At 38.3% G+C, this 11,736-nt stretch overlaps 1 protein-coding gene across 1 annotated transcript; it reads left to right on the forward strand.

Annotated features, from left to right (window-relative positions):
* The first annotated feature begins 1,072 nt into the window (after positions 1-1,072).
* Positions 1,073-6,673, forward strand: LOC121688821. Its single transcript, XM_042068694.1, has 10 exons — positions 1,073-1,913; positions 2,445-2,759; positions 2,888-3,277; positions 3,432-3,480; positions 3,840-3,934; positions 4,850-4,905; positions 5,701-5,766; positions 5,965-6,030; positions 6,150-6,209; positions 6,558-6,673. The coding sequence occupies exons 1-9, from the start codon at positions 1,811-1,813 to the stop codon at positions 6,201-6,203; spliced, it is 1,194 nt and encodes a 397-aa protein (XP_041924628.1). The 5' UTR covers positions 1,073-1,810; the 3' UTR covers positions 6,204-6,209; positions 6,558-6,673.
* The last annotated feature ends 5,063 nt before the right edge of the window (positions 6,674-11,736 follow it).

Raw genomic sequence — 11,736 nt, forward strand, 5'->3', positions numbered from 1 at the left:
CCCTAAAAGTAGCACCTACGTCTGTGACGGCTTAAAAGAAGTGGCAAGGACTCCTAACGCGATGTTTTGAAATGCGTCTACTATTGTCTACAGGAGCTTCCAATCGCGAGGGAACTTGCATTGTAGGCATAACTAAGGGATGCAATAACACCACCAACAACCAAAACTAGCCTATTGTCAACATGTACATGAAATGTAACGTTTCATGTGGATCAAATTAAAATGTTTTCTTTGCAAACGTAAGCATAGGCATATGGTGACAGATTAATGTATTAATGCTGCTGTGTGAATCACGGTAAGCGCGAATGAAGTGGCCACTTCTTAATGGGACCCACTTCCATACAGTGATAAGTAAAATAGAGATGTTTTAAATAAGATAAGGTTAATCAGAATTCTACGATATGCCCGCTTGACAACGGCAGAGATAGAACTGGCCTTTGGCCATAGCAACCATCCATTTAGAACGACTGGCCTTCATAGCAACCAAAGATCTGAGCTGTGTTGCAATGTGAGGCAAAGTATAGAAAGGTGATGAAACATACAGAGACAGGTCAAGAAATATAGTGCAATGTAGACAGTAGTATACAGTTGATTTACAGACGGTGGTTTAGAGTAATATGAAGTATTCCTTTATTCTGAGATAGGCTACATCAATAGGCTCTCAAAACAACCCCAGGCTCACAAAACAATCCCAAATAGACATACGGTCTTTATAGAGCAAATCCATATAGATTATTTGTCAAATAAACCAGTAAAACATAATTTGTGGGATGGAATATATAACATTCACACTCATAGCTCATATTTTTTTTAAATAAATCAGTGAAAAAGTATCCTGACAAACAAGTAGCTTTTTAATGCCTTGGTCATATTTCATAATTTCAATTCCTCTGTAGGTTACCTGATAGCCCAGTTTGAGAGGCGCAAGACACGTGACATTATTTATTTTTGCAGCCAATCACTGCTGTCATTTTATTTTATTGATTTGATCTCAGTCATAGAAGCTAAATTCGAAGGCAGGCCAAAGGTAAAATCCAACGAATCACATTCAACCCGCAAGCCAATAGTTGAATAGCCTAGAGCCTAGAGCTCCTAGAGCTTTTGGGATATTGCCACTGCTCCAACACTGAAAGGCACCGTTACAATGCCTGGATCAAGCCAGGTTCAGCATAGCGTATGCCACTGTCTGCTCACGTTGCTGACCGGACCAGGGCAAGCACACTTTCGCAGTTCCCGCCGGAAATGCAGTCTAGTTGTTGTTGTTGTTGTTGTTGTTTTTCTTCTTGTCACTCCAATTCAAAGTTCAATTCCACTTCCTGTGGGGTGGAGCCAAATTTGCACAGCCATGGGAATTAGATAGTCTGACAATGTAACCCAAGACATGAAGTCCTTCTTTTTCACCATCCAGCGGCAGTGCAGATGTAACCCAGCTGAGACAAATGAGGAAGTGGATGCTCTTCTTGCATAATGATAATGATACAGTAAAAACTGATAATAGCCTGGTAGACTAGTCAAGGCAACACCATATGGTAACCAACAGAGAGAGTCCAAAAGAGGAAGAGAAAAATGCAGCCAAACAGATGGAAGCTCTGGACTGCATCAGACATACTGGTATATATAATAAAGGGCAGAAAGAGAGAGAGAGGGAGGGAGAGAGAGAAATAGACTTTAGAGGAATACATAACTTAAGTTACAAAAATGCAGTATCATTACTAGATGAGCAGATTCATAAAAACGTGCACACAGAAAAAGACTACAAAAAGAGGATATTGTTAGGGCAAGACTGAAAGGAGAAGTATAAACCAGCAGAATGCTTGCAAAAACTTTCATGTGGCACGCAGTCACAGTACAGTTTGACGTTCACCCTAACAGCATGGACTTCATTATCCTCATCCTTCTTGCAAACTTTGCAGGTAGAATGGTCATTATATGTATATGATATATATATGATAATATGCCATTACATTGATCTTGACTTGTTTGTTGTGAAATGTTCAGTTTGGAATAGTAAGGACCTTTAGTTAAAAATTAAACCGTATATATCCAATAGAAGTATCAAAGAAAGTGAGAAAAATTACATTTGTTTTACCTTTGTATGCAGTGTACACAGTCAGGTACTGTATGTGAGGAGGTACATTTCTTTCTGTCTGCTGAATATTTGATTCACATGTCCAAATAATTGACCTACTACGAGTCTGTAGTAGCAGAGCGAGACAGGGTGTTATGCAGAAAATATTGAACCAGCTTAATGTCTGCATGCATGTTTGGAGGACAAATGGATGTTGTGGCATCCAAGTGAAACACAAAGATGGAGGTTCAAGATGTTTTGGAGGAACTCATGAGTTTATGCATGTAAAATGTACCTTTAGGAAGATTGCGCATGTCTCATGTCTGTGTGTGCACATATACGTACAATTTTTATCATGACTTCAATTTTCCTTCAGGCATTAACAGCATCTCCACAGTGAAAAAGGTGACCGTGAGAAAAGGAGAGACCATCATCATCCCATGTCACTATAGAGAAGCATATAGATCTAATAATAAGATATTTTATGGTTATTGGGATCGTTGGCATTTTATTGTGAATAGTAAATATATGTCTCGGTTAGAGAGAGTTTCAATCTCAGATGACCCAGACCAAACAGTTTTCACAGTCACAATGAAGAACATGGGTGCGACTGATGAAGGCTTGTACCAATGTGGTATTGAAAATAATTCATATTGGAATGAATACCAGAATGTCTACATATTAGTCGAAGGTAACAATACTCACATATTTATTGTAGCTCCCTCTCTGTGTTGAACACTATTAATATTACCACTATTATTACCAAAATATTAACACATTTAGTGATTTGTTCCAAATTCCTACATTTATCTTGTTTAGATTTTCCAACACTCTATGTTCATAGTCAAGTTGAGACTGGATATGTAGATGGAGGCGTCACAATAAATTGCTACTACAGTAACTATGGAGTGAGGAAATGGTGCCGGATTGATGGCCGCTGTGTCTATCAGAGTTATAGATATTCAGATGGAATGCGTGTGGACACGAGTACTGATGCCAATAAAGGAGTGTTTAAGGTGATTATGAGAGGTCTACAACTGAAGCACACTGGCTGGTACTATTGCTCTGTGGGAGACCTACAGATGCCTGTGCACATCACTGTCAAACAGAACACATATACTCAGAGGACAATAACACAGCAGCCTGCAATCAAAACATCCACCATCAGGACAACCATCACAGGTATAGACAAGTTTAATCTTACTAAAGGTGGGATATCTTCTTTGTTCACATCAGAATGCTTCAATTAAATAACCCAACTAAAGCTGAAAGCATATAGGTAATAGAAATAGTAAAGATAGAATTGATTAATTTCTTCTTATTCCCTCAGTAACAATTTCTTGTCTCCCCATCTAACCTTCAGTTGATGATTTGTCTTCCACATCAACCACAAACAAGACCAATACTCCAAAGTAAGATTGTATGTCTATACCTTTTTAATATCTTCTAAAATGTTATACCTTTCTTTAATTTTAGAGAAAAAGCATACAAAAATGGCCCATGTAAAAACATAAATTCCTATTGTGCTTGATTATGTTTTTTCATAAACACAGGTTTAAAAAGTTTTATATGAAAGTTCTCTATAAATAATTTTCAGACTTTCAAGTTACAAAATGAGCACATGATACCAGCTGCAATTAATCTAGGAACTGAAACACACAAGTTCCTGGTTTCAGAGATATTTTTAATCACCATCTAGGATTTCCTGTAAGGATTTCTGACCTTTATTTCTGTATTGATTATGTTGGTTTTCTCATACTGTGTATCACAGTGGTTTCAGTCTGACTCTGCTGTTGGGTCTGCTGGGGCTGTTGCTGCTGGTGGTCATCTGTGGAACACTGACTCTCATCAGGCTGAAAAAACGTAGTATGTTTATGAATAGTGTATCATTTCAACTCAAACACACTTTGTAATGAGCAGTGGTGTTTTAGAAACATAAGTGTATGTGTTAGGGCTGTCACTTTTGTGAAAAAATCCTATTCGATTCTTGAGACATAATTGTTCATTGAATCGATTGTAAAATCGATTTTTCATGTCTAAAGACGTTTTCATTTTCAACACCAAATATAGGACAATCCACGAACAACTAACAGGCATTAGGACGAACGTAAAGGGGGCGCTTGAAGACGCACAATGGCGTGAAGTTTCGTGCACAATGACAAACAGGAATGCAACATTCTCGAAAAACAATAAGCAGAGTGGACTGCCATAACATCAGTGAAAAACATTACTGCAGGCTTCAACGTGGCTGCGTTTACAATTAGAAATGTCAAACAAATTTCGCCTACGTAGAACTCACGACTGCACAGTTTGCATACCGCTTTGTCCTTCTCCATAGTCTGATATACCCAAACCCCGAAGTGCTTCCATATCGAACTCCTCAAGTTATTAGGGCCTATCACTCGTATCTCTCATGTCGCACAGGTTGATCGCGTTGTCCTCAATTTTTTGGCAAAAAACCAGCAGCACAGCAGCCGATTGAAAAAGCTGTTTCCGGTGCGTAAAATTGGTGGGAATTTTCTTTTTAGCTTTCGCAATGCAAACTGCACTTCGGAATTCTTTGTTATTTTTCTGCTTGTTCCTGAGTTTTGTTACATCTATCTTTTTCATTTGTTTAATTCGTTTAAAATGAATAGTGTACATATTTGGTTAAATCGATTCCCTATTTTAGTTTTCGAAACTTGTGTTGGTTGGTCCAATCGATTGTGCAATCGATTTTCGAACGTAAAGTGACAGCCCTAGTATGTGTAATGAAACAAATGACACACCATTTATATACAGGACGTGATGCAGGCCCGGATGAAGCTTTTTCTCAGAGAAAGACTACAGCAACTCTGGTGAGTGACGATGAGGAAACATTTTGACATAATTAGACATGATAAGACAATCCACCAAGGAAGGCCAGTGTTCATTCATCTCATACTGCTGAAGCTGAAGTTAGAGGGGGTCATGATGGGCTATCATTTAGGCCGAGAGAAGGACAGGCAAACTCGGGAGAGAACAGCAGAAGGATAGCAGATAGTCGGGGTGTCAAGGCAATAAAATGTCAAGGACTTGGTTTCTCATGTGTGGCATACGTTTTCTTTCAGCCATTGATGATAGCAGCATTTGTGTAGCACTGTCATCTGTGACAAACAGAAGGTTTTTTTTAGATCTTGTAAGAAGACTGAACCAGGATGCTAATGTGAATAAATATGCAAATACAATATTTACACACGTGCATATGCTTATGCATACAAAAATAAACTAAATCAAATTGGGGAAATAAACTTGAGAGAGCGAAGAGTCCTGTAAACTGCCCATGACTGACCTCTGCTGTTCTTTTGTATGATAACAGCAAATTCAAAATGTTGACCATTTATTCTCCCACTCGCTTCCTGTCACTCATCACTGTCCTATCTAATTAAATGAATTTAGAAAATAGTAATTGCATAGTACCAATAGTTCCACCATCTCTCCATTCCTCCCTTTGTCTTATTTACCCAGTCCTTTAGTCATACATTCAAGGTTTAACAATACATTTAAAACCTTTTTTTTTGGACACCATATCCTTCATTCATACAATGAAAAGTTACATGATGGATATATGACTGAGCACTAACCAGCATTGTCTTTTTTCCTATTTTTTACAGCAAAATTCTCAGGAGGACACTGAAGTCACTTATAGCATGATAGCTATGACTCCTTCAAAGAATGCAGTATGTCTCCATATTTCTTTCTCTCTCTCTGTCTCTCTCTTACACACACACACACACACACACACACATATCTCTGGTATCTCTGGTATGATAGCAACTAAATCTGTCATTATTACTGATGTCCACATTTGGGACTGGGCATAGATGACCATTACAACACATTTTTAAGATTTCATGAGATGTCTATTCTCTCAACAGGCTGATGACACCCATGGCGATGTCACCTACAGCACTGTAGTCACACACAATAGAGGCCTGAGAAAAGTATTTTTTCATGTATTTTTATTATACTTAAATGATAAGTGATTTGTTACATTGCAAACATTAATTATATTATGCTTATACCCCTCTGTCTGTGTCTGCACATGTGTACCTGTTTCTAGTCCCTTAGATACCAAGTTGCAGATGTCATCTACAGTGAAGTGGCAACAAAGTGAAGCAGGGTAATTTTACAAATCCAATAAACCTTTCTGAGATTTGTTTAACTGAAACAAAGTGTGAAATGAAATATTTTATCTTAAGAGGCCCTAATTCAAATGATGGACAAAGTCTTAGTTTTAACATTTATAACTATATTAAAAATATATTTGCTAGTTGAACATAACGGACAAGACATTGATGTGCAAATATTGATGAGTCAGCTCAATGCTCCCATATGCCACACAGTAGCTGTATTTCAAGCATGAGAACTTTGCTTGCTGACAGAATTTGCACTTTGCCTGTAAAAGAAATTAGCCCCTGATGTTTTCACTGGCAGATTGTGACTTGAGCTTCTCATGTCTCTCCCGTAGATGGCAGCATATTGATCCTTCAGGACACACAAGGATTAATAAAAATTCAATGAGCTATTTTGAGATTTTTAATCTAGTTTAATCAGAAAATGCTTGAAATAAATCAAATCATTCGACATCCTAGTTGTGTTTTTTCCCCCCAGCATTCTTGAGTTGAGAGTTTATAAAACATTGTTTTTCCACACTTATGCTAAACATTCTTTGATTATGTATACATAACCAATCCTACAGTTGAATATATAAGAAATGCATATGCATATCAAGCTGCAGCAAAATAGCTGGTTGGCCAATCAGTGAGGTGCTCCAGAATGGAATTCCTGCCACGTTACCACGTTATAATGGTGGTCGTCCTCGGTAACTAGGTAGACAGCCCAGTCCGTAATGTGAGCATCTGGGCCCAGTTGTTCAAAAAGTTGAATCTGGATCAGAACGATCCGGATTTGGAAATCCCATGTTTTACAATCAAGGATCAGGTAATCCATCTTACTTTCATGCCGGTTTTTCAAAGCAATTTGGGATTGGAACAAACGGACCCAGATACAACCTTTTCAGGATTACAAAATCCGGATTACCTGTGGTTCTATATGGAACTACATATCACAATCTAGCCTAGTGGCTAGAGAAGGAACAAAAAAAAGCACCAATTACCGGCCCTTTCGTTCGAAAATTCTAAAACAACAATGTTTTTTAATACTTAAAAATAACATTTGATAAATGAACCTTACATTTTTCAGTAGCCATAGGTGTGTAGATTTGAACAAAATCTGGTTTGGTTCTTACCGGGCCTTTTAATGCCTGAAATACCCGATTTTGTTTACCACACTCGGAGGTTAGTGCTGGCCTGTTGTCTCGCCTATTTCCAACCTTTCTCACGGCACATCAACGATCAACATCATCATCGATCCCCGACCAGTAGGAAAAATGTAGGCAGGGGAAAGTGGTTGAGCAGAAGTGCCCTTGAGCAAGGCACCTACTGTAACCCCTCACTGCTCCCCAAGTGCCGCTGTAGCAGGCAGCTCACTGCTCCGGGTTAGTGTGTGCTTCACCTCACTGTGTGTTCACTTTGTGCTGTGTGTGTTTCACTAATTCATGAATTGGGACAAGAGCAGAGACCAAATTTCCCTCACGGAATCAAAAGAGTATATACTTACTTATACTTATCTGTTTATGCATGTGTGCGTGCAAGTGTGTATCTGTGTGTCTGTCTTGAAACTTGGCCGAAATTGTATTAATTTTGCTGAACAAATAGTCCTGGATGTGTTTTATTTCAAATTAAATCAGATATTTCACTGAGGAAATATTGAGAATTATTAATAATGAACATTTTGTTACCATAAGCCCTGTACAAGTCCATTCATTTTGAATTCACTGCACCCAAGCCAGTCATGCCAAAGAGGTGAGAATGAGGATCACACAGATCCTTTCCTGACCCGAGCTACATGTCTGAATGAGTAACTCTAGACAGACAGTCTTCTGAAGAATGGAGGAAGATTTGACAGGCCCGCAATTCTTCACCCACTCAACAAAAAAGAGAAATAGCTTAATAATAATAATTAATAAATAACTTTTTACATGTTTTAAAACATTTTAATTAAGTGAGCAAAACTGGTGCTTGAACTACTTTGTCCTATGTGTGCAGTGATAATGCTACCTGGTTTACACACGATTTTAAGAGGTGGAACATTTTCACTGCAAAATGCTCTGTGCATGGTTTGTGGTCTTATGGTCAGTTTAAAGTTGAGAGACAAACAAAGAACAGACATTAACTCACACCCACAGTGGCAAGCTCGCCATATTTCATCCCTCACGAGACACATGTTCTGAAAGCTTTGCCTACAGTGAGTGCATACACACCTCCAGTTGCAAGCTCACCACATTTCACACATCACATGCCAAATATTCCAAAGCTGTTCTTAGAGTGAGCAATACATCCCCACAATCTTAATTGTAGATAGTCGTGTCATGAAAGCCTCAAACTAAACAAAGCATGTTTTTGCAAATGAAGCAACACACCTTTAACAATTTTACCTTACATGGCTATAATATTATATAGAACTAGATGTACCGCATAGCGGTACAAAATATGACCGCCGCTCAGTCCTGTACATCCGTTCCGCGAAAATAAATCACACTTCAATTTGTCTCCATATTTTACTCCATCCCCCACTCTTCACACTTGAAACTTTTGTGTATGCTTGTTTGGCATGCCTGAGTGTGTGTGTGCGGCTGCACAGAAAGTAGCCTACTGGTGCTGAAAAGGTGAATAGATTGTAGAATAGCCAAAGAAGATGTAGCATTGTTATAAAACCTTTAAAATCTCTAAACAATCACAAGTAGGGCAGTTCATCACAGTTCATCCATTGCAACTGGATTGATGAAAGGTCACTTACACCTGTAGGCTACATTGTATTTTGGAAAAGCAAAAGGTATCAGCATAATGTTATTTATTTATTTATTTATAAACAAAAACATCTCTGTCAGTTCCATGCCGTTATCAACAGCTATCAAAAACAAAGGTCATTTTTGGATGGATGGATTTTTTGTGAATGTTTCTTCTTCTACATAAGATTTTAGTCATCTTTAGTTCATGTAATACTTTATTGTCAATGCACAAATTAAGTAACAGTAGTCTGAAACGTTATTGTTAATGCACAAATTAAGTAACAGTAGTCTGAAACGAAATGCTGTTTTACATCTAACCAGTGGTGCAAATAACTGACATGTCCAAATGGGCCTTGATGAAATGCGTCGCTAGACTGTTCATACACATTTTAACGGGCCAAAGTTGAAGAGCTGTTGTCCGTTATTGTTCGTGCAAATATAGGCTGATTCATGTTCCCTTGCATTGTGTAACTGAGGTCCATGGCTAGTCTGGCTTTCACCAGACCAAGCTCAATCTTTTAAGAAATCAAAAAATAAATAGCGGGCAGATCAGGCTGGGTTCAGCCAGCCTAGTCCATAGGCACCCGATATTGTTTAATTTTCCGATTGAGATATCCACGCTCTGGCTATTCTAAATGCAAAAATGCATCAGGGAGGCGCTACAGATCCCTGCACACAAGAACAACTCTCTTCCCACTGCCGTCACTCTCCTGAACTGCAGATAAGTGGGGTCATCCCCACTTTGACCATTCACCTGCACATTACATACTTTATCATTCCAATATGTGTCTTGCACACTACATTTGCACTATTACTTTGCACTCTACATCACACTCCATGTGTACTTATATTGGTATTATGTCTTATTTCTATAGTTGTTTTGTATATTGTGTTGGTATCTGTCACAATGTATATTGTTGTCTCTATTGTACTCTCTATTGTATTGTCTGTCTATTTGTTGAATGTATAGAGCACCTACCAAAGTCAAATTCCTTGTGTTAGTATACTTGGGTAACATGGAGTCTGATGTTTATATATATTTTTAGACCTTTTGTGTTTTGATTATTTTATATTAAAGTTATAAATCCCATCAATTTTGCCTGTTCATTAATTCCTGCAAATATATAATAATGCATTCCTGCTCATGCAGTTTAAAGTAGTTTAAAGTAATAATAAAATTGGTATGCAAATTGCAATGTTCCCTTTGCAATTGCAAAGGTTCCCTAAAGGTTGCAATGTTTAGGGAAGGGAACATTTCCTAAATGTTGCAACGTTTAGGGAACGTTATGGGAATGTTCCCTAAAGGTTGCAACGTTTAGGGAACGTTAGGGGAAGGTCTATGAAGGTTGCAACGGTTAGGGAACGTTAGGGGAAGGTTCTCTAAAGGTTGCAACCTTTAGATAACGTTAGGGGAACGTTCAGCGAACGTTTTATATAACCAAGAACTAACGTTCCCGGAACATTCAGCAAACTTTCCATGAGAACCAAAATTTACTCAAAAAATAACCTTCGGGAACCACGTTCCACGGGAATAACGTTTGGGAACCAAAAACAAACGTTCCCGAAACCAAAAACTATGGGGAACCATAAATTGTTAGCTGGGTTATGACAAAACTGTAACTAACAAACTAGATCCTAATAGAAAGCTGTTAGCTTCCCTAAGCTACAGGTAGGCTTATAAGGTAGGCCTATTTACAACATAAATTGTCAATAGGCTATGCTGGCGACACAAATAAAATCTCCTTTGGAAACCAATGGCTTACAGTATCAAGCGGACTTCAACTGCCATATCGTGGCGAAAAATTGTAATAAAATTCACGCAGCTCCATGAGTCAAGGAAAGCGCGAATGAAGTAGCCACTTCTAAATGGGACCCACTACACAGTAGCTTAAGGTGTGTTGCTAAAGCAGCCATAATGAAATGAAGGTGTCATTGTTTGGATACTTCACACACACATGCTTTTTAATTTCACAGACTACAACTACCAAGCTAGAATCAAAGCACATCGATTCTCCTCTCACACCCTGCACGCACTTAAAACAAAATAAACAGGCGTCTCAGTCTCACGCATGTATAGGCAAAACTGTATCAGACCGGTGTAACGTTGGTAAATCTTCCATTGCACAGAATGATTTTTGTAGCACGTGCAACAAATGACAGTCGAAAGATACAATTACAGTGCTGCAATCAATTTGCTTGGTATAACCGCATTTATAGTTTTCTACAAATACAATCAATCAAATTGGCCTCCATCACTCAACCAACGCTAACGGTAACATTACGTAGGTCCTTATTGATATTATAAGATTAACGTACCTGCAGTAAAAACCAAGCATGTCCGATAAAAATCCTCAGATTTATTTCGGCTTCAAGAAGAAATGGGAATTACATTGATTATGTGAACATCTTCCTATCCTTATTAGACGTTCTCTGCGGTAAACTACAGTCCTTGTAGGAAGCGTCCATTGTTTTTCCAACCCACTTTTAACTTCCAACAAAATTACGTCTCACTGCAACGATGTGCCATCTAGTGGACAAACGACTACTAATCGCCAATACTGGAAATGCAGCCATGATTATGATAATGATGATGATGAATATTTGGCTTTCTTTTAATCCTACTGAATTTGTAATTATGTATCGGCCGTTCTAATACCGATAGTATGTGGGTGCCTGTGTGTGTGTGCATGTGTGTGTCACTAAATGTACACATAACCTAATTTTTTTTAGACCCCCCCATGGATGAAATTCTACGAAACTTGGCATACCCCCAGAGAATGCCAGGTCAATCATACAC

The sequence above is a fragment of the Alosa sapidissima genome, chromosome 17 (assembly GCF_018492685.1).
Source record: "Alosa sapidissima isolate fAloSap1 chromosome 17, fAloSap1.pri, whole genome shotgun sequence".
In the NCBI taxonomy this organism is placed as follows: domain Eukaryota; kingdom Metazoa; phylum Chordata; class Actinopteri; order Clupeiformes; family Clupeidae; genus Alosa; species Alosa sapidissima.

Coding starts and splice junctions, on each gene's coding strand:
- LOC121688821 (XM_042068694.1), top strand. CDS start 1,811: ATGCTTGCAAAAACTTTCATGTGGCACGCAGTCACAGTACAGTTTGAC. Junction 4,906..5,700: donor GAAAGACTACAGCAACTCTG/GTGAGTGACGAT, acceptor TATTTTTTACAG/CAAAATTCTCAGGAGGACAC. Junction 5,767..5,964: donor TGACTCCTTCAAAGAATGCA/GTATGTCTCCAT, acceptor TTCTCTCAACAG/GCTGATGACACCCATGGCGA.